Below are 15322 nucleotides of genomic sequence, written 5' to 3'. Positions count from 1 at the left end.
TACTAATGCACACGTAACAAATTTTCCAACACAAGTTTACAAGTGAATTAGTATATATTGATTTGAACAGGTTGTGGTTCTGCATGGAAATAATGTGATGTCTACGTGTCAGCTTCCAACCATATAGAACCGTTACACAAATCATAAAGCTATTAGTGAATATGTTATGAGGCAATATATGTTCACGATGCATTATTTGTTCTTTTTCATGCGATGTGCTTAACAACAATTTGGTATATTTGAAAAGCGAAAAACAAAAATCAATCTAAATGTTCGAATTTAACGCGGGAAAGATGGAATGTTTTAATTTTAACACATTGGAAGGTGAAAGAGATTTTGATCCAAAATTGATTGTAATAGGTGGACTTAGTGTAAGTAGCATCTTGCTATAGTTTTGAGGTTGTTATAATGAATTTTTTTTTTTTTTGGTTATAAAAAAGGTACATTATTTCATCATAAAAAGTATCATTGTGACTACCATCATGGACTTTGTGATTGCTAGCAACCGAGCCTTATTAAACCAAATAGTTTTACAACCACATCATGACATTAACCAACCAAACATAGATCCAACATAAACATACTCAAACAGATCATTGTACCATGATGATCATCAAACTAACTCAACCTGGAACAAAACATAGACTTTTAGAAACAAAACCAATACACCACAGCATACCCAAACATAAACATAAACATAAACATAAACTTAAACACAAACACCCTATTTTAGTCCCTTCTTTTTCCACAAATCACCAAACATCCCAATCCCAGATCCCTTCCTCTTCAACCCATCATCCATTTCATCCCCCAAACCCGGTGAACCCGGAAACCCGCCATACCCGTCAAACCCCCCACCGTACTGCTTATCCATCGACCCACACCGCTCCACCCCACCCGATATTATCGCTGCAGCCGCATCCGCCGCCTTCCGCCACTGCTCGGTTTGCACCCGCAACCTCTTCATTTCGGTTTCCAACGCGTCTTTCGCTGCTTCGACTTCTTTCAACTTCTCCTTTAACTGAATCCCGTCGTTTTTACTCTTTTCGAACTCTTCCTCCACTCGGGTCAACTTTAAGTTTGACTTTTGTTCGTTAACCATCAACGACGATACCCGCTCATTCGCTTCACCCAGTTCGCGTTTTAAACTCTCATTTTCTTCGCGAAACTCGTCTAAGTTCTTATCTTTCTCTTCGATCGACACTTTCAAAACCGTTATTTCTTCGTTCTTTGCTGCGATCATGTCTTCTACACGGGGCTTTTCGGGCGACTCGGGTGAAGCGTTGACTTTGACCTTAGCCTCGACACTAACCATCTCAATCGGAACCTCAAACACATCGGTTTCTTTCAGATTCTCATCCAAACTATCACCTCCTTCACCGATCTCATTCGACTCCTGATTCTCGCTCGGCGAAGACCAAGCATCTTGACCCTGACCCGAACCCAAAACCGAAACTTTAGCATTTCTTTTCTCTAATTCCTTTTGGGCTTCTTTCTTAGCAGCTTCAGCTGATGCTAACTGATCCTTAAGACTCTTAAGCTCACCTTGAGCTTGTTCTAGTTGAGTCTCCAAACCCGCTATTCGGGTTCCGAGTTTCTTTTGATTTAAAGGCTCAGAATGTGCACTTCTTGGTGACCTACGGTCAGCTAGTTTTGGGCTCCGGTCAGTCACTGGCCTGTGGTGTAATGGGTCGGATTCGGAGCTTGATGTTCGGGTCGGGTTTCGGGTTGTTACCCTTGGAGCCATTTCTGACCCTCTGTGTTCATAAGTTCATAAACTAGTTATATTAACAAATAATAACAATAATAATAATACAATTCTTGAATTTGTTTTAACTAAATTAATATGGTTGTAAATTATTCTAACCTTACTCTTGGCATTTAGAGAATCTTGAATCTTGAATCTTGAAGCTTGAAGCTTGATGTTGAACACTCTTTAATTAATAATAATAATAATAATAATACTGAAAGAGGAGACAAAAAGGTTAATAAAAAGGGTAACTTTTTTGGTTAGTTTTATGAACAAAAGAAGACCCACAAATCTTGTGAAGAATATAGACAAAACCCATGTTTTGTAATTGCGACATAACATAGATTGTGTGACTTAGCATGAAGATGTTATTTAAGATCTAAGTAATGTATGTGATGATAATATGATAGTTTGAACAAGTTAAGATCAAAGGATAAAGAGTATGAACATGCTACCTTAAAGTGAATGTGTTGTTGGGTGAGAGAAAGAGTATTTGGAATAGGTGATTGGAGAGAGAGAGAAGGTAGAAGACAAGAGAACTGGTACATTATTCATTCATCTTGGAAATCTTCTTTTTAACTTAGATTAATTAAGGGGTTTGCTAGAGATACATCACTTAGTTTATTTAGACACCATTCCTCCATCTAATCATAGGTCTCATACGCAACGTATGCTGGCATACGCAACGTATAGAATAATAACTTAAGTTAGTCAAATCAAGGAAGCCATACGAGTCATATGGAAAACCATACGAGTCATGTGCTTCAGAAACTATACGAGTCATATGTTTTTGTATATAGTTCGTATTATATGGAAGACGAGACGTATAAGATTTCATACGAAGCATGTAATCTAACATAAACATATGAACCGTATATGAAAGAATACAAATCGTATGCATGTAGGTGTTTGAAAACTCATGAGAAGTAATCTATACGAACTGTATAAGAAATAATACGAAACGTATGACGAAGAATCTTTAAAATTGTACAATTACTTTTGCAAGAAGCGTGAAACGTATTTAATCCATCAATCTCTCACATATATTTAGGTCTCATTGATTCTTTGACCATATTGTAAGACTGTAAGACGAATAAATTGTGTGATCTCATAGGGTTTTTTACCCACTTACTTCTTTGAACGATATACATCTAACAATGAAGTTTGTGTATATTTTACTCACTTCTTTCTCCCCCTTCATCCCTTCCAAATGTTGTTAAAAATATTACCAACCTAAATTTATTTTTCCAACCACATTGATAAATTTCATTGATGAAATGCATAATTTTGAAGAAAGTTTTGTGGAATCCGATGAATCTTTCGCCACCGTTTTTGTGGAATCTGGTCATTTTTTCACAACCGAACAGGTATAGGTTTTATATTCATGTTTGTACATACGAAGCGTTTATTAATTTTACTTAAAAGTTGTTCATATGAATCGTATGCTTTTCATATTATTCGTATTGTTTATACAAAAGCCATATGAACCGTATAACATTACATACGAATCGTATGATATCTGAAAAAGTATTACAGTATACGCAACGTATGCTAAGCATACGAAACGTATGCTGAATGGTGTGCAAATATGCCTACTTAATAGGTGTAGATGGACGTGCACAAATCGGGTACACTTGGAAAACCCGAACCGGTTCGGAACAGGTTTTTTTCTCACCGGGTAGGAAATGGCACCAGTTCCAGTCAGGAACCGGTTCGGTTCCCGACCCGAACTGATGCTCCGAAATGCCAACTTTTAGGAACCGGGTAGGGTAGGAACCGGGACCGGTTATTACGTAAAAACCGGTTCCACCGTTTTTTTTTTAATTTCAAATAATATAGCCGTTACAAACCGGTTCCAACGGCTATATAGCCGTTTTTGGCTGTTGGAACCGGTTTTTTTTTTTACTAAAAATAGGTTATTTACCTTCTATAAATAACAAGGTATGGTGTGTACTTGTTAAACCACTTCCAAAACTATAAAAACACACTCCAAAACACAATTAAGCTTAAACCGACAACAAATGGCAACTAACGACGACGTTGTTATGGTGATCGAAACAACACGCTAGTAAAGAATGAAAAAACTCGATTAACTCTTTTTTAGCACATTCCCACAACTTGATACAATGACGTCTTAAGGTAGTACGACTTAAATGTGTGTATCGCGGTTGTAGAGTTTCTCGAATCAACGACGTCAAATTCGGGTCATCAAAGTGGTTAAACGGCAAACCTCGTTGAATAATGAACTTTGCCATTCTATCTTGAACATGAGTCGTGTTGTAACGAAATAGCGTACCATCTTTACCCAAGTCAACTTGATCAGTCGCGCCAATCCCTTTCAAGGCGGGCAATATGAATTCTCGATGTGATTTCTTAAAGTCGAGTTGGAATCGTGTTTTAATTGTTTTCCACATAGTTTGCAACGAGCCTTTTGATCACCTTCGGCATTGACAACCAAATCCCAATTCTTCTATACGTCTTGGTTTCGGGTATGGGTGACGACCGCAAGAACATTTGGGTCCTTCATAGCACGAACGGGTTCAATAAAAACATTCTTCTTAGCCTTCTTGTTAGTTTTTGTGATGGGTGCCATAATAATATTTAGTTGGATGGTCGGGTTTGCTAAAGGAGAAGTTTTTTTGTTTGTTTTTGAGTTTGGTGGTGAAATAATTATGGAAAACAACTTATATATAGGTTTTGGGCTACAAGAACCGGTTCCAACGGCTATATTACCGTTGGAACCGGTTACAACGGTTCTTTTGTTTCTCAAAAACCGGTTCCAACGGCTATATTACCGTTGGAACCGGTTACAACGGATCTTTTGTTTCTCAAAAACCAGTTCCAACGGCTATATTACCGTTGGAACCGGTTCCAACGGCTAGTTTGACCAGTGTTTGACCTTTTTAAGAAAAACCCGCCGAAACCGGGTATTTCGGGTAGGAACCGGACCGGGTACACTTAGGAACCGGGTTGGAACCGACTGGGAAATACAAATAGGGGAACCGAGTATGATATTCGGGTACAATAATACCCAAACCGGGTATTTGCTCCATCGGGTAGGAACTGGAACCGGTTCCGGGCCGGTTCCACCGGTTCGGTTTCGGAACCGGTTTTTTTGTGCACGTCTAGGTGTAGATGGTGTACCTTTAGAATTTGCCTTAATTAATTAGTTTATAAAAAAATAAAAAAATAATAACGACTACTAGGGCTGAGCACGGTTCGGTTCGGTTTTTAGGTGAAACCGAAACCGAAAATTCGGTTTTTCATATATACAAACTGATTGGTTTCGGTTTTTTGGTTTGGTTTCGGTTCGGTTATATTCGTTTTTTTTATCTTTTATTTTTTTCTTGTTTTTTTTGTTCTATTAATTGTTTTATGCAACTAGTTCCTATGTACAAAAATAAATATTAACATTTACTATTCCCTTCACAAACTCTAATTTCTCTTACAAATCTATTGAACCAACAAACTCCTAATTTGTTTCGGTTGTTGTCGCATATGGTTTAGTATAAATATATTTAACAATCATTTAAATTATTTATTTTAATATACCAAGTTAAATTAAACTTGTACTTAACTTTTGATTGCGAGAATAATCATACACCACTTTCAGAATACATATGCAATCTTACCTATAATCATTACAGACTTACAGCTAACACCCTAACAAACTTAGAAGGTTAGAATACTAATAATTTCATTAAAAACATGGGCAAGAGGTTCAGTTACATTGGATACATGTGACTCACCTGGAACTGACGTACAAGGTTGGTTCTTTTCGCCTCTTCGGCAGGCGGCAAGGTGCGTGGCTGGTGGTGCTGATGGCTGAGTGGTTTGAAGATTTAGAGAGGATGAGGGTATGAGAATTGAGAGTGACAGCTGAATACTACTAAGTTAAATATGATTAAGTCAAATAATATTGTATGCTAAATGGGCCACACTTGGTAATATAAAACATAGACTTATGGACCACAAAGTTGGACGAAACAATTAAAATATTCTAGTTGGTCTTGAAGTAATACGGTTCGGTTCGGTTATACACCGGTTCGGTTAATTGGTTCGGTTCGGTTAATATGTCGGTTCGGTTCGGTTTTTTCGGTATTTTTAAAATGGGTAACCGAACCGAAACCGAAATTTCGGTTTTTCAAAAAAGAAAAAAAACGTCGGCTAATGCGTCAGTTCGGTTTTTTCGGTTAATTTGGTTTCGGTTCAGTATTTTCGATTTTCTGCTGACCCCTAACGGCTACACATATGTATCTATCTTCACTCTTAAATGTAAACTGCTTCAGAAATAAACTACTCTCGTGTTAACGTTAGAATCATCGTCTTCACTTTCAAAATCAAGAGCTTTTACACGTAGACAAAAACTAGAATGACAAATAGAAACACATGCAAATGGTGGTTTATAAGGATGAGAATGAGATATATATCAATATTCTAACCTTTATGTCTGATTTTAAATGTGTATCTTGTATATATTAGTTATACGTATTAGTTTTTTAAAATTTATTTTTTAAGACTCTTAAATACATTTCTTGGTTTTTTTATAATTTGTTTTTGATACATTTGATTTTCTGGCCTTAGAGGTTGTGAATTTTTTAGGGTTCAGCGTGTCGTACACGGAACCTTTTTGGCTCCTAGGTCTCAAAGCTTCGTTTTTAGTAGGATTGACTTTGCTATTCAAAAGAGGGTTGCGGCACAGCTTATTGCTCGTTTGTTAGCCGCTTTATTGTAATCGTTTTGTAGTAGCTTAAAAGAAATAAAGGATAAACAAATGTTGGATTTGACATTAAAAAAATGCAGATTAGAAATATAAAAACTTGGAAGTCATTGGATTAGCATGTTTCTAAATTGCCAAAAAAATTTGAAAATAAATAAAAAATGTTTTACATATATGAGTATATGACTCATGTAAACATGCATGCATACTTCGAGTAACATGTTAAGTATCATTTAACTATAAGCATCTAATACCCGTAAAATTGTAAAACCAACCTCATACCCCGTCTCATACACAAATACAAATCCTAGGTTGTCTCATCGATTCGGGTACGTTCAGTGGCGAAGATTGCTTAGGGCCAGGGGGCCGCCCCCCCCCTTGTTTTTTACACAGTAGTATAAATTTACCCGTTTTCGTCCGGAATTTTTTTATACGTAGTGTAAATTTAGCCATTTTCGGCCCAAATTTTTTGTACGTAGTGTGAAATTTAGTCGTTTTTTTATACGTAGTGTGAAATTTAGCCATTTTTGACCGAAATTTCTTATACGTAGTGTAAAATTTAGCCGTTTTCGCCGAATTTCTTATGCGGGTAGTGTAAAATTTAGCCGTTTTCACCCGAATTGTCTTATACGTAGTGTAAAATTTAGCCGTTTTCGGCCGAAATTTTATATACGTAGTGTAAACTTAGCCCTTTTGGGCCGAAAATTTGAGCGCGGCCACCTTAATTTGTGAAATTTTGTATACATTTTGAATCCCCCCCCCGGTGTCTTAGTCCAAGCTTCGCCACTGGGTACGTTTACAATCTCCGATAGCTTTTTGTTCCACGTTTTTGACAATTTTGTTGTCATCATTCTAATTGGTTAATCGATATTTACTTGTAGATAAAAATGGGAATTCACAATACATGTAGGCACAAGACCACAAGTTAAAATATGTGGAGTGCGCTTTAAAATATAATTGTATCGACCAAATGTATATTTCATACATCCTAACTTGTATCAATGTATATTGTGATTATTTATTTGGTATATAAGTAAATCTCAATTATCCAAAATAGCCTTATAACACTGTAATCGCTCATTTTTCTTCCATTTTGGTGTAATCCTTGATTTACTTAAAATTAGTACAATCACAAAAACAAACTCATGATAAATGAACATATCTCATGGTTGAATTTTCATTTTCACCTTAGTATATTAAACGTTCCATATATTATTATATCAAGGTGTCACTAAGGATTGAACTCTTATTATTTGTCAAGTTAAACCTTTACTTAAAACAACTAAACTTCATGCTTTGCACTTGCCATGCAACATTTCAAAAAAAAACTTCAACCAACATTGGTGTAGGCCTTGAACACATAACTTAAGATGATATATCACATGTTTTTCAATCTCTAGACGTAAAGTTATCCACAATGAATTCAACATCTAACATTATATTGTATGAGAATGAAAAGAAAATGAAAAGAGAGGATGTGGCATGGGGTGTTTAAGTTGTCTTATTGTATGTGCAATATTGACAACAGCTTTCTTGTTCATTGCACTATCTTTTTCTTGCTTTTGGGGTAGCAGTGCGTGTGATCTGCACTCTGTACTATGTCTATCCATCTTTTCAGACTTACATTTTTTTTCATATTTTTCCTTTTACAAAAATCTCTATTTCTTTGCTAATTAAGTAACCATAGCTTGTTTTCACGTCTATTTTTTTACGGTTTAACAGTCTCGTTGCTTATTTTTTAAGTTTTATATTTCGGTCTAACTTTTAAAAGTTAATATAAGTGTATGGTTGAATATTTTTGCGTCTGTTTTTTAGTTTTATTTAACGGTCATGCCGTAACGCGGGGTCCTAAATATGAGTTACTTTTATTTTCAAAACATTCGTATCAAAATTGCAAGTAAACACCTTTCTAACTTGCAATTTATTTTATTTAATGAATGTTTCATATTTGATTGTTTTATTAATAAGATATTCATTAAAATCACATGTTATATTTCTGACACACAGGACCGGTCGTTGTGTAGTAAATTAAAACAAAATCATGTATAAATGACTCCTTTTCAGCAGCTTTTCTTTTTTCTTTTCAACCATAAATTAATATTTGTTTTATTTTTATTTTTATTTTCGAACATCAACTTTAACAAATCCAACCATATCATCATCATCATCAATTTTTTTTTTATCTTTTTACAACCTTTTCTCCATTTTTTTTTTCAAAACTAAATAAAACCTTTTATTTTAATTTAAAATGTGTTTAATAACTTGGAAACTAAAAAAGAAACATGTGAGGTGATCATTTAATAACAATGAAATTCATTAATTGAAATTAACGAACTGTCCATAGTTGACTCATGCCTGGTGTACATAATCCAGGTAATTAATGCATTATATCACATGCTTATAATTCACTCTTCAATTTTCAATTAATTCCATTAAATGAATACAGTAATTAACTAGTTATGATCAATTACTGGATTAATCAGAATGACTGATTAATTTTTTATAAACTTCCTCAAATCACTTCTATTAATCATTTATATATTTCATCTTGCAGGATTTGAATCCTAGACCTCTAAATTTCTATAAAATTTTAAAGATTATTATTACTTATATACATTAATATCCTATTTATAATACAAGATAAATTAAAAGAATCCATAGATATTTTTGTGGAGATATATAGTACATTAAAAAAAAATTATTGATCAGCTTTATGAGAAAGGAATGTTATTGGGGTCCAAATGAAAAAAGAAATAAAACAAATATTTGATGATTAACAAGAAAGATTAAAAAAAACTATTATATAAAAACACAATTTGGTTTTTAATAAAAATTCAAATTTACAGTAACTTTTTAGCAACAATGTACTTTTTTAACTGTGGTAACAAATTTAGCGTTTTTATGTATTTTTTTCTTAATCTTCCTTTATCATGTAATTTAGTTGTCCTTACTCCTTAATGGACATTCTAGCGATTAAGTGGTGTGGCTCATGTATAAAAAGCCGAGGTTCAAATCATGTTGGGTGCATGTTATGATGTGTGTATAGAAAATGTAATTTAGTTATTCCCATATAAAACTAGCATAATTATTGTCATGGATCCAAAGAAGTAGGTTAAGTTACTTTCTTTAAAATTTAAATCTATGAACATTGCATGTGAAGCTTAAATGTCACTCCAACTACTTCCATTCAACCAAGCTGCCCCTTTGGAAACAACTCTTTGGAAATTGTAGGACCAAATAAAGTAGAAAACATATGTCCCATTTTGAATTTGATTTTCACACTCTTATTATTATTTTTTTAATTTTACAGATAGATATGCCAGATTGCCTATATTCATTGAGGCCCTACAAAATATTTAATAAGGATCATGTCTTTTTCCTGCCTTTTACATATTATTTTTTATAAAAAATAATCAAGAAAAACTATGCCCAAAAAGTTGATTTTGTCATCCTTGTGATCAAATTCAAAGTTCAAACTCATGATGTTTATATTATTATGGCTTCCCTTGGAGTACTTGTGCTATCTCCTCTGTTCTTGATTGAATACCTTTCAAAAACTCGACAATGATACGCTGCTGATACGAACCTCCCTCCTGTGTACATTTTACAAAATTAAAATATTAGGAACTTTTAATACTAAAACAAAACAAGAAGATTATAATGTAATAAGGGAAACGTGCACACCGTTCGAATGAGTGTTCTTTCTATTCGTTTCTTTATAACCGCATAGAGTTCATCGGGTGAAATATCCCCTTTGCCACCACTCAAATTATCAATCAACACCTTATTCCAATCTGATTCTGGAGCTGCAATCAAACAATATTTGTTAAAAACTGGCCAAAATATGTTATTTAATATTTAAGTACAATGTTTAGCACCTTTAATAATATCTTCAAGGCATTGTTCGGCTTTTAAAACTTCATTCCCTGCACCAAAATGATTCAACATTTGAAGTAGTAAAAGGTCAAAATTTATGTGTCTTTATACGTTCCATTTTAAGCGTTGAGTTAATATTATATAAATATAAATTTAGCACCTTTCATGGCGTAACTACGTTTTGATAGGACTCTTGACGCGTACAGTTGCAATACTTTTTGCAGCATTGCCTCAAGACCTGGTTTGTCCCCATCTTCCTTTGCCTGAAAAAGGTTTTATAAAAAAACAAAAATATTATTTAATTTAAAAAGTTCTAATAAAAATGAAAATAAGAGTGAACGGTTTTACCTGGCGTAGTTGTGCACTGACTTCTGCTAGAAATCCCTCGTCTAACTGGCCTTCCTGCTCCCTTTGTCTTACTTCCTGTTTAAGGATGAAAAAAAATACCAAAAGGATTTTTTTCATTATTATAATACAGCATAATATAAAGGATGAAAAAAATACCAAACAAAAAATTCCATTAATGTTTAAAAATACTCTTTGATCCTAGCAAGTAGAGATGGAATTTGGAATTTTGAACCCATTTAATTCTAAAAGTGTATATTTTTAATGCATAAAACATCTAAATAAGTCTACTTAAACAATGAAATTATCATTGAACTACATAATTTGTAATCGTATTCAACATACTAACTTGGAATGTTCACTGTCTGGTTTGGCGGTTTTGACGAAAATTTTGAGTCAGACCAGTAACTACTGTTTTTGGAGAAACTAAACCGAACCGGCCTGGGTAGGCTGAGTCAGACAGACCAGCCAAAACGGTTTGGTTTTGGTGGTTTGCTGGTTTCTCTAATGTTTTGAACACAGAATCATTACATTAGATCTTAATAGTTTCAGTGAAATGGCAAGCTTAAAAAAGGACTGAATGTTTTACCTTTTAAGTATTAAATGGTTTACGAAAAACTTGAAGAAAGTGTCGGTGGCACGAAATCGGTTAAATTAATAATTTTGGAAGTTAACCTGAAATATCATCAAGGGAGTTGATGGGTTTGTGTTTTTAGATTGGTATATAAGCATGAGTTTATTATTGTTTTTTAGTTTTAAGTTTATGGTATGGGTCAAGAGACAAAGTCAAAGCAGTCAAGGTCAAGAGTCAAAGTCGAGGTCTAAGCATAAATCAAGCAATTCTTGATTTAAGCATATCGGTTAAGTTTTTTGTCAATATAAATGGTGGTATGATTGTAATATATGGAGTCAATTGTGTAAGTTCATGCATAATAAAATAGAGCCATGATTGGTGTTTGATCATAAAATCCGCTTGTTTATGTGCGTTTATCAAATCCGGGCCAACAAATAATCAGTATTATTATTAAAAATACTTAATAAATATTATAATTGTTAGATTCTTATAATGAAATCTTTACTTTGTTGTTAATTTTATTTTTTAAAGAAACTAATGGATTAAACAAATACTTTTTATTTATTAATATCTCGGCCGGTTCCAAACCGTAAACCGAACTGGTCAATTTAGCTCAGTTTGAACAGTTCGGGCGGTTCCAGCAGTTTTTGAACATCCCTAACAGGCTAACACTAACTATTTCTAGCAAACAATACCTTTTCCATGAGGCTGATGGCGTTCGGATCCCGAGGAGGCCAACAAATCTCTTCTACTTCATTCACAACGGGTCTTAAAATTCCCTTGAGAACGTCGGTAGATGACTCTATTTTTTCCTACAAAAAGAAGAAAACTGCGATACGTGTAAAATGATATTACAGAAAAAAAAATAACAAAGCATTATAAAATAAATGTGCGTGTGTAATTGTGCTAAAAATGGTTAAAGAATGGTACATTGGTCTTGTGTACAACGCGATCAACTATGGTCATGACAGATGAAGCCAATTCTTCCAAGTCTTGCTGCAAATATTTAAAAAAAAGTCAATATTTTGACTTATTAGAATGCAAGAATGAAAGTTTAATTAAGTGAAAGTATGTACTTTATCATCATCAGATTTGCAGGTGTCGGTTCTAGCTGCGAGTCGTATCCAAAAGCCCTCGTTGAAAGCAAGAATATTTTCTACAACAAGTTTTGAAGCTGTTTTCAAGAAAAACAAATGATATAAACATATCGTAGTGACATGAAAATTATTAATGAACAAGTAAAGAAATGTGTGTTTAGTGCTTACTTCATGATCACTTGCATTTTTTAACATGTCTATAAGTCTATCGACTTCCACGGTCTTTTTAAATGCATCTTCGGCTCCTTTATTGACTGCACATACCAAATTTCTCCTGTTCATTATATAAAAAAATGTGATTTAATAATCAACGGGTTCACGTACCCTAAAACAGTTTTCAGAAAATTCAACAACTTGCATATCTATCTGTTGCTAGAACGAACTTATCTAGCTTGTTTCTAGTGTGTGCAAACGAACCAAGCCGGTGAGCCGCTCACTAGCAACTCGAGATCAGATTTATAAAAGTTCAAAAGAGCCGAGCCTTATCAAGCCCGAGCTGAGCTCAAGCCTCAGATAAAGCACATTTAGTAATTGAGCCAGACCTCTAGCCTTGTATGAGAACATTGTTTAGAGTCATCGAGCCATAACAAGCCTAGTGTACTTTTAAGTTTTAACTCTTTTGGATTCTATGTATTAATTTCGCACTGCACAACCGATCTCGATCCGAGTTTTTGCTCGTTTAAGCAGTGTATACGAGCTCCAGCCAAGCTTAGTGTCACAGACCAAATATTTGAAGATCGAGATGCTTGATTTGTGATGAAACTCTTGGGTTTGTTGGCTCGTCCCGGACTTCATCTGGCACGAACTTAACGGGAAAGGAGGCGTACATGGCTAGTCGTGCTTGCATGACCAACGCATCGCTGGTAGCGAATTGTTGCCACCCGCCTGACGAGTCCAAGGCAGGACGAAAATCACGAAATCAGTAGACCCTGATCATAAGCGGACCAATTAGCTGGCCTTCGGGCGCACGCGGAGTCTGAATGTAACTCCGTGGCATTAGGCATTTAGGCTCGTTAAATTCTTCTCAAAATATAAAAAAAGTAATAAAAAATGTATATAAATTAAGGGCAAATGTCATAAAAAAACTAACATACTTTCTGCTTTTTCTCACAAAAATCCCTCAACATTTTTTTGCATGTAAAAGTCCCTGCACGTGTTAAATTTGAACAAAAAAATGACATTACTATTAAAAACAATGAAATTGATTATTTTTCCTTATGTATTTGATTTTTCCTCAAGTGTGTGTGTGAATATATAATTTTGTAATCTATCTAGCAAAATTGCTACATCCAACACTCAAAATCCGTGTGTAGCAAATAATAATAACAATGTAATAACCATGTCAAAGATGAATATGTGTGATGAATTTAAGCCAACATACCTACTGTTAGTTAGCTAAAATAGTACTATATATTCAAACAAATCTGAATGTAAAACATATAATAAGATTGTTTAAGTTATCTTATACATTTTTAATCGTGGTTAATTAAAAGGTATTTGTGAATAAGAAAATGTTTTTTTGGCTATATCTTCACAAGAATCCATTATACAGGGAACACGTTCTACTCACGTAATATAAAGCTCAGGAAAAAAACATGCACGGCTGCAAAAACGCAGTTTCATATTGTTTTTAAAAGTTATGTCACTTCTTTGTTCAAATTTAACATGTGCAGGGACTTTAACGAGCAAAAAATTGTTGAGGGACTTTTATGCGAAAAAAAACAGAAAGTATGTTGGTTTTTTATGGTATTTGCCCATAAATTAACTAATAAATAACAAATGAGCCAAGCTCGAGTTTTCGTAAGTCAAAATGAGCCTAGTCGAGCTCGGCTTGGGCCGTTAGCACCCCTACGAAAGTATGAAGGTGTTTCCAAGCGATCAATGGCTTAGAAACTCATGATTAACAAAGACGAATACACGAACCAAAGGTTCAAAGAACAATGCTCTTAATTTCTTATAATATCAAACTTAATCAAAAACTCATAAACTAAACAATGAAAAAGATAAACTCGGAAACGAGATAAACATAAATAATAAAAGATATTAAAATCTTAATTCAAATTATACATAACAAATTAAGAATGCAAACATTGTGGAAATCATATCAATCAAATTAACATATAAGCCCTAAAATTAGCAATCAATACCTTGTTCTCTTTGTATCAGTTGGAGTGATTAACGGGAATGCGTAAGCGTTGGGGATCCGAATATGCAGTGTTCGAGGAGCTGAAGAAGAAGACTGTAAACAGAAGATAAAAGAAATCACATTATATTATAAAGAGAGGTAATAAATTGAATAAAAATGCAGGTGTTGGTCACCAAAGAAGAATTGGAGTGCAGGAGGTGGTGTGAAGATGGTGATGAAAGCAGAGCAGTAGCCATTTGTGCAGGAGGTGTGAAGATACTTGACGGTTAACACCAACCAAGTACAAACCAGCAGATAATAGATAGCCTCTTATTCTCTTTGGAACACAATTCTCTTTTGTTTCAAGTTGAAACCGAACATCCATGATTTTTTGGTATCATTATCATTCAGTCTCGTTAAAAGTGTCATCATCTCTTTATATAATTGTCCGTCAGAGTATCCACAACAACAAACTTTAACAAACCGTCACATTAGTTTTCAAACTTTTTATAAAAAACCTCACTTTTTTCCACAACAACAAACCACTACAAACCGACACATCATCACACGCAGCACCCAGTCACCCACCGCCCCATTTCCTCCTTTTTATCTTCTCTTTTCCTTTCTTTCATTCTGGATCTGAGATACCAACAAAAATAAAACCGTCCGTCGTCAACTAATGAAACCACACAGCACCCAGTCTTTTATTTCTTCGTATTGATTCAAACTGCAACCAACAAAACACGGTTAGTCTCCTTCAAATCGATTACATAAAAAATTGGAAGCTGAAATAGATTTTGATGGGTTCCATAGATCTCGATTGTTAAAATTCAAG

At 34.3% G+C, this 15322-nt stretch overlaps 2 protein-coding genes across 3 annotated transcripts; both read right to left on the bottom strand.

Moving 5' to 3' along the window:
• Positions 1-711: 711 nt before the first annotated feature.
• LOC143581308 (interactor of constitutive active ROPs 4-like) lies at positions 712-1909 on the bottom strand. The gene is made up of 2 exons (XM_077064133.1): positions 1868-1909; positions 712-1757 (listed from the first exon to the last, which is right to left on the bottom strand). The coding sequence occupies exons 1-2, from the start codon at positions 1879-1881 to the stop codon at positions 725-727; spliced, it is 1047 nt and encodes a 348-aa protein (XP_076920248.1). The 5' UTR covers positions 1882-1909; the 3' UTR covers positions 712-724.
• Positions 1910-9632: 7723 nt separating this feature from the next.
• Positions 9633-14592, bottom strand: LOC143581307 (uncharacterized). 2 transcript variants are annotated; one of them, XM_077064132.1, is made up of 9 exons: positions 14510-14592; positions 12342-12633; positions 12196-12261; positions 11961-12077; positions 10695-10769; positions 10507-10609; positions 10349-10396; positions 10155-10276; positions 9633-10063 (listed from the first exon to the last, which is right to left on the bottom strand). In XM_077064132.1, the coding sequence occupies exons 2-9, from the start codon at positions 12555-12557 to the stop codon at positions 9965-9967; spliced, it is 846 nt and encodes a 281-aa protein (XP_076920247.1). In that variant the 5' UTR covers positions 12558-12633; positions 14510-14592; the 3' UTR covers positions 9633-9964. The 2 variants fall into 2 exon arrangements, with proteins under 2 accessions (XP_076920247.1, XP_076920246.1); XM_077064131.1 differs by lacking the exon at positions 14510-14592 and having other exon boundaries at positions 12342-12651.
• Positions 14593-15322: the final 730 nt, after the last annotated feature.

The sequence above is a fragment of the Bidens hawaiensis genome, unplaced genomic scaffold, assembly GCF_021521415.1.
Source record: "Bidens hawaiensis isolate Kalapana, Puna unplaced genomic scaffold, B.hawaiensis_p1.1 tig00030851_1, whole genome shotgun sequence".
NCBI lineage: Eukaryota > Viridiplantae > Streptophyta > Magnoliopsida > Asterales > Asteraceae > Bidens > Bidens hawaiensis.
This window is presented reverse-complemented; position numbering and strand designations above follow the sequence as displayed.